The sequence below is a fragment of the Bradysia coprophila genome, chromosome X, assembly GCF_014529535.1.
Source record: "Bradysia coprophila strain Holo2 chromosome X, BU_Bcop_v1, whole genome shotgun sequence".
Taxonomy (NCBI): domain Eukaryota; kingdom Metazoa; phylum Arthropoda; class Insecta; order Diptera; family Sciaridae; genus Bradysia; species Bradysia coprophila.
The window spans coordinates 2161116-2179093 of NC_050737.1; the positions used below are offsets into that span (position 1 = coordinate 2161116).

Here is a 17978-nt window from a genome sequence, read left to right on the forward strand (position 1 = left end):
TGAGTTCACCATGAGTTAGGGCCTTAGAAGTGAGAAGCTGCTTGGCCCTATGTGTATTTAGCATATAACACGAGTAAATTTGGTCCGTTTTTCCTAATTTTTGTTCCATTTGAAAGGAGATCAATAAATAAACGAAAACGAGATGAGTGCCTTAAACAGGAACAGTACGGTTTTTGATTGTATCAGGGGAAAAGAAGAGAAGAGGATTAGATTATCATTACTCACGAATTCCACCCGTCCATAAATTATTTTATTAATTTAATTGAAACGAAAATCTAAGTTGTCGTGTTACCTTGTGCAAAAATGAATAAGAAGAAAAGGCAGAAATGAAAGAGAAGTAAGTTTTTCCTCGTGAGAATTGTCATACTCCATTTTCGTCGACAATTTTCAACATAAAACCATTTCTCGTTTTGCATATTTTAATGTAATTTTTATTGAAATTGTTGAATTGGTACAAAAAAAACAAACTAAATTGCCGACGAATCATACTCAAAAATAATGTACAAAGACAAAAGAGAAAACAATAATCGAATAATCGCATTACACAAGCAAAATTTCACACAATTTTTATAAGTTGAATATTTACAAAATTGAAAAATAATTTCACGCCACATCTACTCATTGACTCGATTCGAAAAATCATCAAAACTTAATTGGATTCCATCAAGCCATTATATTATTACCCGACACAACACCAAAATAATTCAAATTAAACTCATCGCCGAACAACACTTCATCATCTCCGTTCGAATTCATGTGCACACCCAATTCGATGGGATCGATGTCGGTGACATAAAAATCATTCTCATTCCGAACGGTACGCAATCCACATTCACGCACTATCTGGTCCTTTGGTACTGGATTTAAATAATCTGAAACAACAAGATATGGACAATCAGTCAGGAACGTCTAGTTGAAACAATCCTTGTTTTACCTGTGTCAAGCACTGTATTATCTTGGAATAGGCACGATGGTGGATTTATAACTTGAACTTCAACGGTTCGTCTTACTCCATTCAGAATTTCGCCTGCTGTCCGCTTCAAATCATCAGCATTATTGGTGTGCAGATGGTCGAAGCTGTTTTGTTGTTGATTCTATAGATTAACATAAACAAAAAGATTGTGTTGGAATTGCCGATACGTTGAGCTCTAATCCATTACCTTTTGCTGATTATAGGATTTATTTGGCTCCGGAGAAGATTGTTTATTGATGAGTGATAGATTTGCTGCTGCAATAGTCGCCTCGTCATACATTAGGCATTTATTTGATGAGTCTGATTGTGATTGTGATTGTTGTGGGGGCTGTGTCTGGCTGTTCGCCGACAACGAATAGGATTTCTCCATTTTAAAGAACAAATCAAATCGTTGCTTCTTCTGTAAAGTCAATTTTGTGCGGAAGAGATTACGTTAGTTTTGTGCTTATGGTTGAAGTCGATAAAACTATTTACATGCTCCCATGCCAAGACATTTGACTCAGAGTCTCTGGTAGAAATTGTCCATAAGTGGCCAGCACCCTGCGCTGCCTTGCTCCCTTTACGAAAATGTGGATTGATTGACAAATTGTGACGAACTGAATTTTTCCAACGATCGTCATTCGATTTGTAGTATGGAAATCGGTCACTGCAAACGACGTGTAAGAATATTACAATCTTAGATATAATTGTCGGACATAGTGGAGTTAATAAAAGGGCCGACGTTTTTAAATTAGCTCCGAAAGCACAATATATTTTGTGGAAATCGACATATACTTCAAACAATAATAACCTGTTACAGACGGCAAACATACGACCTGTACTATTATCGGGTCTATTACTTACATCGATCAAAGTATTTTTAATCGGTTGATTTCAAATCTTGTACTTCAATTTTTTTAACATGCTTTGTGATAAGATTTGTCTAATTCTATTATCATTCGACGAATTTCGAGGAATTGTTTTGGAATGGTAGAGCTAACAAGAATGGTCTCATACTCTTATTTACCATAAAAATTGACGCCACCTCAACTAAAAACGGATCGTCAGTGAATAACCAGTTTTCGAATGTTTTATGTGACTGCCGTGACTAGCAATCAGAAAAAATGTTGTTAAATTGTCTTTTATTCGTTGAATGCAATTCAGTTGCATCGAAGATTTTTTTTTCACATTGCTGACAAAATTAGAAAATTGCTTGAGAAAAGAAAGGATTCTGATCTATCATCAATTGGATAACATATTAAATTTTCAAAATTCAATTACCAAATGGAAGTGTTGGGACCCTTGAAAATTGAAAAACTTAATAAAATATTTGGATTCCTGAGTTCAATTTTTTAACCATTCATTTATTCATCGTCCCTTATTTTTAGAACGTACCTAGCTGACACATATTCATCAAATAGGTTTAGAAAAATCGCGGCACTGTATCCATAGATCTAAATTTGGATGATAATTGCATTCTGTTCATAGCGAGAGAATGCAAGTATTGGATTTGTTATGGTACACCAGTAAAACATTTGCTTTTAATTCCAAAAGAAAGGGGGCATCGGGAAATCTGGCACACGGTCCCAAAATAACGCACTTTTAAACTACGTAAAAGGTGAGCTCGCACACGCAAGTTTATTGCTGCCAATGCTTTTTAGCCATGTCATCGACTTAATGACACCTTTTACAAAATGTTGGTATCGAAAAATCGTGTGAGAGTTCACCTATTACGTAGTTGAAAAATGCGTTGTTTTAGCACCGTGTGCCAAAGTACCCCACGACAGAAAAGGATACGTTGCTTCATCGTTTGGTAGGCATGGTCACACGCATTTTAAAAAGTCTAATGGCATTTATTGTTAAAACAAGTTCTTAACTAATTGCCGGGCGAAGTAACAGAGAAGCGAACACTTGATAATTTTAGTCGCAAGGTATATAAAAATCGCTGCAAATTTTTGGCATGTTGGTGACCGGCCAGTACAGAACAGTAACATGAAAGTTATAATAATCTGCTGGTCCTTCGTTTCGGTGCTCCAATAATATCATCAGCTCTATCGGACGATGATGTTAGAGTAGGCAAAGTGTGACGAATGGAAAATTACTATCTAAAATTTAATTCACCCGATGGAAGACTTTCTATGTCGATTTCACCAATGACATCATTGGTAATTAAATAATTTTGCGAGCTGACATTATTTCGAAAATAAATTTCTTGTTCTAGATCGGGAGAAAGATTCTACCCCTCGAGTTAAGAGAATAAGTCCTCTTGTGTTAGCTTCTATTCTGAGTTGTTGACGTGGATTGCGTCTTATCTAAGCGGACGTACGCAGTTCGTAAAGTTGTCTGGGTGGTCATCTCAGACTTTTAATGTGACGTCTTGCGTCCCTCAAGGTAACCATCTTGGCCCTCTTCTGTTCATATTGTTGCATCCTCTACTCATATGTTGCATGCGGACGATTTGAAGATCTTCAAAGTGATCAAAACTGTACTTGATGCTACTGCTCTTCAGAGAGATTTGAACAGGTTCTTACGGTGGTGCGAAGTCAACCAGCTTAATTTAAACGTAAGAAAATGCAATGTGATGTCTTTCACTTGCAAAAGGTCAAAGATTGAATTCAATTACTCTATCAACGATACTGTGGTGACTCGCTTGAAACTGGTGAAAGACTTAGGAGTTCTCATGGATGAAAAACTGACCTTTGGTAAACACGTCGAATACGTAATTGCTAAGTCCTATTCGATGCTCGGTTTTGTCATCAGGACTTGTAAGGAGTTTAAGAATGTCAAAACCTTGAAGAGTTTATATTTTGCACATGGAATATGCTTCAGTCGTTTGCACCCGTATCAAGAAACTTTCATTGATAGAATTGAATCGATTCAGAAGAAGTTTTTGATGTTTGCACTCAGACGAACAGTGAGACGTGACGAGAACTATAAACTTCCATCGACATTGAACCGCTTGCTAGACGCAGGATAAATGCCTGTGCATTGTTTACCTTTAACCTTTTAAGTGGTGGTCTTGATTCATCTGAAATAGCGAGAAGAATTACTCTAAATCCGCGTCCCTCTCAAGCTGACGATCTACTCATTGTCGATGAACACAGGACTAAGTATGGTTACCATGAACCAATAAATAACATGTGCTTGGAATTTAACCGTTTCTCACAGCTTTGATTTCAGGGTATGCCGCGGAACTCATTCAAAACGACTGTTAGAATGTTGAAGATTCCAATCAAATTGAATGGTAAGATCAAAATGTCATGACTGATTCCACTAGCAAATATGCTGGACCTATGGTTCTTTTTCTAATCGGTATCGATTAGGTTATTTAGGTCTCACGACTTTATAAATGGTCTCACTTAAAAAGTGGTCTCACGACTTAACTCCGAGTCTTACCAGCTTGTGCCGAATCGAGCCAGTCTAGTCGACTGGCTCCCGCTAACCACTAACCGTTCAATTCCAGGTGGCTCAGAAAACGACCCATTGACGACTTTCTGGTTATTGGTCAAACGAAACGTGACTCACTCCTATGTGACGTTGGTGAATGTTTTTATTTATGTTTTTGTTCCATTTTTTTTTTTCATTCAACTTGACATGTATATAATCTTCTTCTGTTCTTTTATTGTAAAATTAAAAATGCAAGTAGTCAGGGGGCGGATGCCATTGACAAAATAAATAAATAAATAAATAAGAGACTAAGTCCTCTTTTGCTAGGTGCTCTTCTCGAAGTGCCGCTGCCACATCCAGAAGTACCATTTATTAGTTTTGTTTCGACAGACTTTAAAATTAACGACATTTGATAATGAAGGCATGGACAGTCGCAATCCGAGATTGGATATGTTATGATATTGATGAAAATCTCATTTGCATACTGATAATATGAGTAAAAATTTATAGGAAAACAAATATGTTGATTCGACCGTTAGACCTATCCGTTGGGTTTTCAAAGTAGGATATCATATCAATATTGCCTATAGACATTAACGTAGCTCGAGTGTTGAAATTATTTCTCAGAACGGAACCACGAATTATCGACAGAATCGGAATCAAAACCTCAGAAGTTTTGTCCTTTCATGCCTTCTAAATCCAAATTACCCTACATGAGCATTATGTAGCAATGTAGCTGCTATTATTGTGTGAGTATTGGATGGATGGAATGGATTCGATTGCAGCCACTACATGAAACGTTAATAATATTTCTACTAATCATTGCACTTTTGAACAGCCCGAAAAGCCATATTGAGCAAACATCGTAGTTTCACGAACCATTTCCACAGATTCATGCAAAATATTTTACTTCACTAGTTTATTCATGCTATTTGTTGTAAAATAAATCACATTTGCGATCATCGTTCATTTGTGTAGTCGCTGATGATAACAGATGAAGCAATCTATACAATATATATGACTAGGTTGTAATCCCAGTTTTGTTGTAGCAATATGCATCACAATTATATACACATGAAGATAGTCAGTTAGACTATCTTTGACCGAAATGTACTACAACCAACTTAATCAATTTTTCATTCAACTGTACCAATGTTACTCTTTTATATAGTTATAGTTTGAAAAACGAAAATTTCTGATTAGGCGAGCGAATAGTCAATATTATAATTTTCAATTCAGTTGATAAAATGGAATTGTCTGGGCAGATTATATAGTTTTAAACCGTTCCCATCATACAATATATTGAAGTGGCTGTGGTTATTACTCTCAACACAATGCAATTTTGTTCAATCATTCAGACTACAAATAAAAGAAAAATAATTCGAAATGCAACTTCTGAAGAAGAGGAATAAGTAAAAAATCGATGCAATAACTCTTCTTTTACCACAAAAATTTATTTATTATAACATTTCGTGATACATAAAATGCCTGCAATCGTCAGGCGAGGGTTGACGTTATGGGTATAATGTACACATTATATCTATCTATCCCATCCAATATAATCCGAATTCATATAGCCCCTTTATATACAGGAAGGGATTTTCGTACATAAAACCATTTTCCTTTTGTATATAAAACAAATGGTACCACCTTATTGGTTGGAACGAAGAAATGGCTATTACGTGAGTAGCCAATGCAATATCAGATTTTACCTTTCATAAAATGAAAATTTATTTCATTTTCTCCGATTTTCTTTTATTCAAAGCGGATTGGAAGGTTTTTCGGTCTGAAAAATTGAATAGAATTACGGTAACGTGATATATACAAATCAATTTGTAATATCATCACACATTATACGTTGTTCCAAGTGGAGGCAATATTCTTTGAAGGGCATTTTCCAATTAACTTTATTTTAATTGGCTGGGCGAATAACACGTACAATATGCATGCAGCGATAGGTATCAGAGATTTATATCATCAACGTGGGATATCCGAAGCGTACGTAAGCAATAAGTAAGTAATCGTATGTTAGAAATTAGGTGTTTTGACTGGAGTTGCAGTCACTGTGGTCAAGTTGATATTTTCGGGTCACTTGTCGCAAACTTCGCTTGTTTCTTTCTTGTTCGAAATGACGATTTGCCTATTAAAATTAAGAACAACGCTTTCATCACATCGTCGGCAACATGACTAAAGAGCATATCTCCGATATCTCAGGAACTACTGAACCGATTTTGAAAAACGTTTCTTTCCCTGAAAGGTAGTAACATGTTATGACTTTTGAGCTTTAAAACAAATCAGTGAAATCAGCATTTTTCGTCGTATTCTCTAAAGGCACAACAACTACTTCCACAACAACTTCCGAACCGTATGGCCGATTGATTTCATGACGAGCTCAAAATTCATTACTTTTGACTACCTTTCAGAGAAAATAAAAAAATTTCAAAATCGGCTCAAATGTCTCACAGATTTTGTTTAAAATAAGCTGGTTTTTACAGTCTTTCGACAATATCTTCTGAAATTCCAAAATTCAAAAATTCATAACTTTTCACTGTCTTTCAACAGAAAAAAAGTTTATCAAAATCGGTTCAGTAGTTTCTGAGATTTCGGAGAAACGTCCTTTAGTTTTGTTGCCGACAACATAATAACCGAGACGATTATTAATAGTTTGCAGGCGTTCAGTCCTACCGTAGGTTTATTTTTAATTACAAGGTGCACATGCACAATGTTGATTCTCGCCTTGGATCGGTAAATTCCACACATGAATTACTATTTCCATCATTTGCCCCATCAATTTAGTAATCATTCTGAGAATCCAACTTCCAACAATGAGGTGCATTGAATTAAGAGGAGGAATTATTTTTACATTTTAACAGAAAATGCTATCATATGAGGTGTTCCCTAAGCCTTTCATCAGTAACTATTTGCTATTTCCCCTTGTTTTCAAAACGTCTGTTTTAAAATTACTGTTCCACATATCAGGGGTCTACATTTTTTATATCCAGTGACTACAGAACTGTCCACTCCAGGCATCTAACATTAATTATTTGCTCGCCTAGTGAAAAAGTAGGGAATTGCAAATTCGAGGTTGTTATCACCAGCGAAAATGCAACTTCCAACATTTCCTCGAGGTTGCCACTTTTTCGAAGTTTCATTGGAGGGAAGGAAAAGATTATTTTCTTTCCCGCGTTGTGAAAAATAATTTGTTCAGTAAAACACCGACGGCTATTCTAAAATTATCACGTCATTTTAAAGATATGACAAGTTCTGACGGAAACATTTTTTAAAAACTAAAAGAAATTGCTTCGCACTGCAGTCTGCAACAACATTTTCTACCGTGAAAGTTTTTTTTAGAAGAGTATGGCCGTATCGTATACAAATGAGACGGTATATGATGCTTTCCTTATATCAGAAATTGTGGCGCCGCGACCGTAAAGCTTAGTAAAAAATTTAATGTACATTTTTATAGTGTAATTTTCAATAGGGTAAAGTGCAAAGAATGAAGTCTTGAAAAACATTTTGATGCATTTACAGGCCAACCTGGTTTTCCTTTACCCTACTAATATAAGTTCAGAAATTATCTACTGCAAATAAAATCATTGAGCTCATCTAGCGCAAATTAACGCCACAGAATGTTTTTTTTCCAGGACCCTACAAAAAACTAAAGTTGGGCAAGTTACGACAAACTAAATGTTTCCCTCTAAAAAATTTAGGAAAGAAAAACAGGTGGAAATGTGAATAGGGAAATCATCAAGCTCTGAAACAGGTAGCTACGTATCTGTTTAGGACGGTTGATTTCAGGTTGACTCCCGAAAGCTCAGAAAACACGTTGGTATTCACTTTTCGTCGACTATCTGCATTTAAAAATCGCTACTCTTACTATCCGTAAAATCAGAATTGATAAATATTCGTCTAATTACCATAATTTAATGTCCTAATATGGTTTATTGGTTGTGCACATATAAATGAAACATGAACTCAAAATTAAAACAATATTTATTGAGGAGTTAAAATACGGTAACGAACATTTATATACGAATTATAATGCCTAAGCATTTATAATATATGCACATCATACGTACCCATAAATGTAGGGTAGAAATAAATTCCGAAAAACCACTATTTTCACAAAATAAAGAGAGAAAAAAAAGCAGAAATGTTGCGTGCAAGGTGCTTTGGCAATTTAAATCGAATGGCGAACCCCACCGAAAAAAAAAATGTGTATGTATAATGCCGCGATATTAAACCGACAATACAATCTGTAGGCGTTTTAATGCTCGTTCGCCGATAAAAACTCATTATAAAAACAAATGCGTATATATATATATATATGTATAGTATACAGAGAGGTCTTTGATGGTACAAAACGTTTTTAAATTGTTTTGGTTCAGGTCGATGGATAAGGAATTAAACATGCGCCACTATACCTCGTTTTTTCCCTATTTCATTCGAAAAAAATGTAATTTTTTTACGACAGAAAAAAAAATGAATTTTGAATGTCCATGGCTAATTATCGTACAATTGGCCACGTGACAGACGTTTAAATGCACCTTTTTCACGCGCCACTGATTTGATACCCTTTTGTATACCTATGATACTCGCCCCATGTTTATGTTTATGCAATCTAATGTGATAGCTACACGATAATGTATAAATTTTGAAGAGTGTGTGAAAATTTAAAATGCACCGCATGTTGATGATCACCCAATACGCGCTCTAATAACTAGAATTATCCATCATATAATCGAGGGCACGATACATGTCAATTGGACGGAGTTATCGTAAATTTGTGTCGTTTTTTTCTTTTCTTCGTCGAATGTATACATATTGCTTTTGGGTGCTTTTCTTCAGAAAAAGAAAATCAAAAAAAAGCACTGCAAAATATGTCAGAGTCGGGAGAACGAAGTCATGGAATATAATGAACTTGGGAGAATACACCGTCCACACGTTTTTCTGATTCGGTTCAGTGTAATAATACAGTGTTCTGTACGAACTATACTTATAAACATGAAAATATCATAGATATACATAACATGGAACTGGGTCGGTGCCTGGTACGAAATATTGATATTTTTGAAAGAAAATGAATATGAAGAACCCACAACGTAAATTTGTAAACATGGGTTCTATACACTGTCGCTATTCACAGAACAATTCAAAATAAAATATGTATAAACGCTCGAAGTGATGGATATTTATGGACTTAATTTTCAGAGTATGACAACGGTAGCACACAGTGAGTTCTTCACGACATATCGCCATTAAAATAAATAATATTATTTGCTGTGAAGCGAAGTCGGGAGTTCCTTCGGTGACCATTTTGTCGTATCAAAATAGATTTATTTTGGAAAGAAAAACAAAGATTTCCAAACAAAGACGAATGAACAAACGAAAATGGAGGAAAAGAATTTTGAAACTTACGATATCCATTGATATATTCCAGATACTGTTAATTCTCCCTTATCTTCCAGTGCATATTCTATCAATTCGGTGTATGTAAATGGCGGTTTCTTTGGCCTGCAAACAAACAATTAAATTTTAGTTGCATGCACGCAAATTATGTTCAATTGAAATATGCTTCAATGGCATTTAAATTCCGTACATCCTTTGAGTATTTTCAATAACAACATTTTCGGCAACAACCATATCCGATTCGTCAACTTCAGTCGATGTCGCTTCCTGGATAATTTCATCAACTTTTAAGCCAGTTTCGGTTCGAGATCGATTCACTTCCGGCGACAGATGGGGCAGATCGTCGAGTTTATAATTGAACAGCCATGAAAGATTCTTATCTTCGCAGTCCTCCTGAACATCTGAAATGTAATTTAGGTTTTTCTAATTTTTTTCGCATTTCGTTAAGAAGCATTTGAAATGAAATGATGAGATGGAGTTTTCTTATTTTCGTCTATGGATGGTGATGATTCAATGGATGTCTGAGCAATGTTTGTGTCGCATATTTTTTAGTTGACAACGAATTTTTGAGAAAGATACATTGAGAAACTTTGCAACGGAATTATTATGGAGTTTTCAACGAAATTAAGGATTAGTTCTGATGAATTCATTACATCTTGGACTTTCTTTATTACAATTTTCGTATAGGTTTTATACGAAATCGCTTATGGATTTAATCACAACGAAATTCCACAAAATTTTAGGAGAGAAAAATAATTGTCCTAACTAGTGTTGAAATATCACGACTTCGTCTGTTATTTCCAACGTTGTTTAGCCTCCAGCTCGAGTTGGAAACCTCTCATTCGCTAAAAAAGCATTTTAGCATGCATTAGGAAACTATTAAAACATTTACGAAACGAAACAAGAATCTCCTAAAATCCTCTTTGAATCAATCCTCCTCATAGCTTCCTAAAGTAGGAGGCATTTTAAACTGTAACACCCCTGTAAGAATGAATTTAATTTACAACCTTTCACCTAATCAACAACACAAGAAGTATACTTGAATATTAAAAGTATATGTAATTGATAAACAGCTATACTTTCAAATTCCTGCGATTTGTATATTTTGTTCTCGTGCCATAAGTACGGAAAAGTACTTGCATTCAATATTCGACCAATAAAATTGATGTGGAATCACTCAAGAATACCATCGCAGATATGATATGTTATCGATAACGACTGCATTAATAAACGACAAGCTCTGACAAATGTGGTATTAAATAGCAAAAAAAGTGTTAAAAAAATGAAGTAAAAGATTTCAAATTTTGAAAATATTTACTTAGATCTATGAACTGTTAGGCGCAAAGCTTTTTCATTATTTCAATGGACATTCGTGAGTAAACTTGAGTACACTTTAGGATATTCTAATCCAACTGTTTGTGTTCATGCATTCTTGAATGCCGGAGAAGTAAAATTTTTCTATTTCCGGTGCTGTTTGAAAATTTACAAAAACACAAGAAGAAATATTTCGACCATTTGTACAATCTAGTACTTCTTAAAAGTCAACATTACTACGACTCTAGTCACGTATGGAAATGTGTGTTATCTGATTTATATATATCCGTTCTAGTTGCTTACTTAAAGTTGAGTGTAACACACTTTTCGATTTTATTGCGAATTCTATGTTTTATTGTTAGTTCTAACTTGTTTGATATTCAATACTATCTAACTGAAGATGTCATGTGACTTGTCTTAAACACTACTTTCTGAAGATTTTACAGTGAAGAATACTGTCCTCGATCCAAAGGCATTCGAAATTCACTACTCTTTGTTGTTAAAGAGCTGAGAGAATGAGTATTGAAGTACACCTATTTTTTTGACTGAGAAACGACTTTCGACTATTATTACGTACCAGCATGTGAAGTAAACGTTTCGTAAAAAGCTTTCTTCCTTAGAATTTAAATTTGTCAATGGTTAGTAGTTTACTAACTATTTTCTTTTCACCACAAACAGGTGTAATATCTGAGCGAAAGTCATGGGCAGCGTTCAAGAAACGGTTTTGCCTCTTTGGGACATAATAGTTTAAAGAGACTACGTTTTTTTATAAAAAGCAACTGCATGTTAAAACATAGTGAATTTGCGCTGTATGAACAAATGAACCGAAAAATAATTTTTAACGCTTTCTTTATAAAAATATCTTGAATTGGGGGTGATTCAACACTGCATCATTGGATCCTTCTCGCTTTTCATTTTGAATTTACTTACAGTATGCATTGGTTTGAAACGATTTTGTATGAAACGCTACCACATATTTCAAACAACATATCTAACAAATATAATAATTAAGCAAAATTAAAATAGAATCTAATTTATATGGTATACTCTATTAAATATTCGGAATGGCTATCGAATTGGGTTTCAATATGAACTAGGAGAAGCGAGCAATTTCCAATATTCCCATTGGTCCCCATTCACGTTTTCTAACTTCCAATATGCGTAAGGTTATTAAAGTATAACGAGGGTCAAATGCAGGCAGAAGCGCAACAAGTGTAAAGTTGGTTGTTATGTCTCCATTATCTTGCAATATTTTTTAAGGAAATTTTATTTCAGAGAAAAAACATTGATGAGAAAACTGGCAACATATTCCAACGATTATATTTTGTTCTCATCATATTTCTAAACTTAGTATTGTAGCACGAGTGGAGCTTCAAATGCCAATTGTCGAAGACACATACGTACGTATTGCTTGCAAAGGGATTAAACAATTTTTTAAATCTCTCATATATTTGCATTATCTCGGTGGTTGTCTGTCTTTACGAGGTGAACCTATTAATTAAAAGGACGAAACTGATTCCACAGTGAGTTCAAGTAGTTTTCTACAAAATCCAACAACATTTTTATGTCCATTAAATTAGAAAATTAATGAAAACTGATAACGAACTGAGTAAAGTTTAAAATCACTAAAATTGCGTTTTTTTTTGTACAGATAGATGACTGGTTTTCGTTGTATGAGTTAAACATACAATCAACGCTCTCCAAGCATGAGTGGTACTTTAAATAGGATAGTGAAACTTGACACCATGCCACACTACTGTAAAACACTGTAAAAACCCATTTTATACAAAATAGTACTATATTTGGCAGCTGTCCACTGTGATCACTTTTGTTTGAAGTGCGTTGATCCAATAAAAACAATCGTAAGCGGCATCTATTACATCTCACTAAAGCCTCAAAATTTGCAGCACTTGTCAATTCAGTGTTCATGCTAGCTGTGCTGAGCAAATTGAGCTTAAGTGTCTGAATTGAGCTGGTAATCTAAAAATGGTTTCATTCGCATAAAGTCTTAGTCATCGTAAATAGATCACTTAATTTTAATCAACCGTCGGATTCTTTGTGTAAGCTTTTTAACATTCTAATTCAATTAGTTCCTTCGATACTAACTACTCTAAAACTCCCAACGGAAAAATAACTTACAGCCAACAAAAATTAGTCAGAAACAAAATTTTTTTGACCCACAAATAATAATATAACGGATAAGACTGTACTAGCCTTTGAATTTGAAATGCTACATGTACTTTATTGGAATGCTACATGGGTGTTGTATTGAAAATGTTGAATTTAGTGCTTGAAAATCCAGCAAACACTTCTAAAAAGGGAAGAATGTTGTATTGTTGGTTGTATCATTCATTTATAAATGGTTTATCCGGGTGGTACAATGTTGAAAAAAGGATTTAGACGAAAAAGGTTGAAAAGATGAGACTGTATTTGCGTGCATTGTTCTCAGCAATTTGCCTGTGACACACACAAATTTAAATCCGAAGGCTTATTTAGGATCATGTAGTTAAGTCATCAACCCTCCAAGACTGAAGAAAAACCAAATAAAATCGTTAAAAAAATAAACAAAAAAAAATAATTTCTCATAATTACTTGGCACTGTTTTGTGTAATGGTTTTTGTGAAATATCTTCAATGACATTGGTTGTTGTTTCATAAAAATAATTACTCTGATCTAAATCCAACAGATCAACACTATTCCAACCGGCATCACTTATAAAATTCGCTTCCGATATGACCGTATTCTGTTGCACCGGCAGTAAATTATTATCGAACATAATATTTATAAATTCCACATTAACTTCATTGTTTAAATGATTGGTATTGTGGTCCATGTATTTGTCATTGTTGTAAATTATTAATTCTTGATCCACATTATTGCCGTCGATAGCATCGTGACATTCGTGTAAGTTAACCATTCGTTTTGCCGACTTTTCATGACACTGATCATCGGTCTGATCATACGGATATTTTCGTTTTAAATTCAAATTGTTATTGCTCTGCACTTGACCACTATCATCGTGTAGCACCGGATTTATCATTTCGAGACACTCATTGTGCATACTATGCATTTTTGTTTCGATTAATTTCGTTTCGTTTTATCAAAAATTTATAGGAAAAATCTTAGTGTGACCGTGATACATCGTCTGGTTGCACTCCAAAATGGTATCGGATCAAATCTTTTTTTTTGTCAAAAATTGAGAGAAAACAAAAAATAATTTTCTTTAATTCAAAATAATTTTTTTCTATATAAACCGGTAGAAAGCAAAACTTCAACTGAAGGTTGCTGAAGGTTTTTCAATTTATATTTTGTTTTTAATCATTCATGCAGAAAATGTTTTCATATGGCCAATATGTATACAATCGCGCGGGTTCAATTTATATATCAGTTACAGCGCATTTTTGTTCTAAACGGTGGTTGGATGGATGGATATGTTCTAAATTACTAATATTGTGAATATTGTGTCTTATGGCGCAGGTGCATACAAGTAGTATATTATGTACAATTTTTGTAAAGGTAACCATAATTTATCGTTTATTTTTATTTATTTCGAATGAACGAAAAAAAAATGAAACTAACCATCGAATAGGGTGGTGTGTATTTGGTTTTCCACTCATTTATCATACTCTTTCCTCTCCAATATTACTTTCGCATAGATTGGTTCATAAATAAATGCCCAGCAGTTTAACATCGACTCATTAAATGAATCGCCCATTTAGACCAAATTTAGGGGTCTTTTGATTCAAATGCCTAGATTCACAATATGAACTAGTTTCATTTTATGACAAACTCTTTGTTACCTTTATGCGTATAATGCGTTAATGCGTATTCAATAGAATCAACTTTTATAAATACAATTTAAAATTGGAATTTTAGATACTTAGCAAACTGAACAGATTTTGTTTGATCAACGCACTTCAAGCATGAGTGGTACTATAAATAGAGTACTGCAACCGGACAGTGTATCAAACAAACTTGGGAACTGTAAGAAATTGGGAAAAGTTTTTCTTACAAAATCGTACTATTTGACATCTATCAATGTGAGCACTTTTGCTTGACATAAAATTCTGTATTTCAGTTGAAAAGAAAGATAGTTTTCCTCGCCAAAAGAAACTGCATATTCTTTCAACGGAACAACGTTTTAAGATCGGAAAGCAACGTTGCGTGAGAAGCGATATTTCCTTGAACAACTTTTTGTCTGTAGCCATCATCATCCTTTCTTCAAATCTTATGGGGAATATCTCTATTATTAAACTTTGATACACCTAACAAGATCAGATACTACTTAAACTACTTATTGAAAGAGAGAGACATGTGAATTATAGATCAATTTAGTCTGATACCTACTTTAAGAGTAACATATTTCCATGTGGTGTGGTTCTACAACTAAAATACTGTGTTGCGAATATGCTTCTTCTTAAGAATCTTCACTCAAAAAACCTGCATTTGATCAACACGAATGTTGAGATTGTACCAAAAATTGAACAATGTCTCGAAAAAACATTGTGGCATAGGTTCCAGTCCGGCGGTGTGATGAGATTTATTAGATCGTCGTCATTATATTCAACTAATGAAGTAATAGACTTTGTATTTTCTTAGTCGTGTGGCAAATCAACAACTTTTAAAAATAAACGAAGTTTTCTTTATTAGTTCTCCACTGACTTACCATCTGAGCTTGTATGATTACGATCATTTTACTTCCATTCATACGTTTATGTCCAAGTGACGTAACCAATCGATTGCATGAGGACTCGCTTCATTCAATGCTTGCATGTCTCCATTGGATTTCCGTAACGAATATTGATTTAAGATGTGATTTATAGACTGAAATGCGTTCACATTTTGGAGAATTATGGAAATTCCACCTGTTCAGTTGTTCACCACAGCATCCATGACCACATCGAATGCGTTTTTATATTCTCCACTCCCGTCGTGGTAGATCATCATCGAATTTTTCGTGTGGGTTTTCAACAAAGAACTTGTTTGAGCAATTTTACGTATTCTAAGGTCTGCTTTTTATTTTCCACAAACATCAAAACTTAAGCATTGGACTTCAGTTTCACTTTAAATGGACGAACGTGAAACAAGTCGTGGTGGTGGGTTTTCTCGGCTGTATGAAGTACAGTATAAACAACAAAATAAAAAAGATTTAATTATTAAACGGATGGAATATATTATTTTAAGGGCGTTAAGTCAAAGTACAGTCAAGGCAAAACGACAAAAAAGGTCTCAAAATTTCATTACAATTTTTGAGTATTTAGAACTCCATCACTAAGTTTAAACACCAATTAATTGTTTCGTATGAAATTGAATTTTAAGGATTGTGAAAGAAGTAGAGTGAACCCAAAAGAATTGTTGCGAAATAACATTAACTGTTCCTTTCACATAAAGTGTCGTGATGGAAACTGTATAACTGATAAATTTCTTCGCAAATTCGGATAATGAAAAAAAGGATATTTCTTTCTTGATTAGTCCGGTTTTGTCGTCCTGGTCGCTATGCAGTATTTTTCTGCAAAGTTTTAGTTTTGGTCCGATAGTTTAAATCTTAACAAAAGTTCCTAAGGCTTTACAGCACCTTTAGATTAAAAATGGTAATAAACTTGCGTGATGCTTGATCCATAAGATCCATACTTACATTTTTTTGATGAAAGTACAACTACATTTCTGGACGATATTATCGATATTACGTCCGTGGTTCAAAATATTTATTTCGACGAGTGGGGACGTTATAACCCGACCCAAAGGAAAGTCTGGTATTCACCCGCGTCGAAATAAAAATTTGGAGCCACGTACGCACTGTGCAGAGAGCAGAAATCATTTATTTACCAAGAAAAAAAACTGCTGCCCTCACATTTAAGGTTGCTTTGTTACACACACCCCCCCTGAACAAAAATAAAGTTTTACCGAGAATGCACCCAAAAATTGATCGCTGTTCTGAATAGAGGGACCCTAGGGGAGTTCAAAACGATGGTCCGTTAAGCTGGACCAGATGCTTCCCCACACCCATACAACTAAGGAAAAAATTGTATGGGCTGGGGAAGCATCTGGTCCAGCTTAACGGACTATCGTTTTGAACTCCCCTAGGGTCCCTCTATTCAGAACAGCGATCAATTTTTGGGTGCATTTTCGGTAAAACTTTATTTTTGTTCAGGGCGGGTGTGTACACAGCGTATCGATCATTTATATTGCCGTAACAAGTAAACGATATTATAGTTCCTAGCGATATATATCTTACAGACTAGAAAAGTCACCTCTCCAGTCATCTGTTGTCGATAAAAACGTCAAAAAAAGAGTTAAAGAGTTAATCCAGCTAATGTCTTCTTATATAGAAAAAAAACAGATGTTAGAACAAACGAAGTAAAAGACGTTGTTGTAGCAAATATGAGACATTACTTTAATCAAAAGTAGTTTATAGATCATATGGAAATAAGCTTACCGTTTAATGCATTGTTAAGAGACAGCCAAGTGGATGTGAGTGAAACCATTCAACGGAAACGAACATTTGTTTTTTTCCTTCTATTTATTTTTATTTCATGACCAATTACAATTTCTTAAACAAAAAGGACAAGTAAAAACGATTTTTTCTTATAGATTTTGTAGAGATTTTTTTGTTTTAACTAAATTTTCCCTGTAATCATCTACAACAGTAAACTATTTAACAAAATAAAACAAATTTCGAATCAAGGTGTCCCACTACACACGCGGTATCGATTCAAATTACAGCAATTTCAATGCATACATTGGTAGGTGTATACCGTTACCGTATGCATATAACCATGCATCATGTTCATTTTTAAAATTATGATGGAAAATTTAGGATTACTTTATATAAAAAAAACATAATTAATGGTGTCAAGGACGACGTGAAACAGAATGTTCATTTAGTGATCAGGTCGATTTTATAGAAATCAACAAC

At 34.4% G+C, this 17978-nt stretch overlaps 1 protein-coding gene across 2 annotated transcripts; it reads right to left on the reverse strand.

Moving 5' to 3' along the window:
- Positions 1–479: 479 nt before the first annotated feature.
- LOC119082175 (forkhead box protein N3-like) lies at positions 480–14208 on the reverse strand. 2 transcript variants are annotated; one of them, XM_037191592.1, is made up of 7 exons: positions 13655–14208; positions 9939–10149; positions 9758–9853; positions 1448–1619; positions 1161–1373; positions 935–1094; positions 480–872 (listed from the first exon to the last, which is right to left on the reverse strand). In XM_037191592.1, the coding sequence occupies exons 1-7, from the start codon at positions 14130–14132 to the stop codon at positions 664–666; spliced, it is 1539 nt and encodes a 512-aa protein (XP_037047487.1). In that variant the 5' UTR covers positions 14133–14208; the 3' UTR covers positions 480–663. The 2 variants fall into 2 exon arrangements, with proteins under 2 accessions (XP_037047487.1, XP_037047495.1); XM_037191600.1 differs by having other exon boundaries at positions 13730–14207.
- Between the last annotated feature and the right edge of the window lie 3770 nt (positions 14209–17978).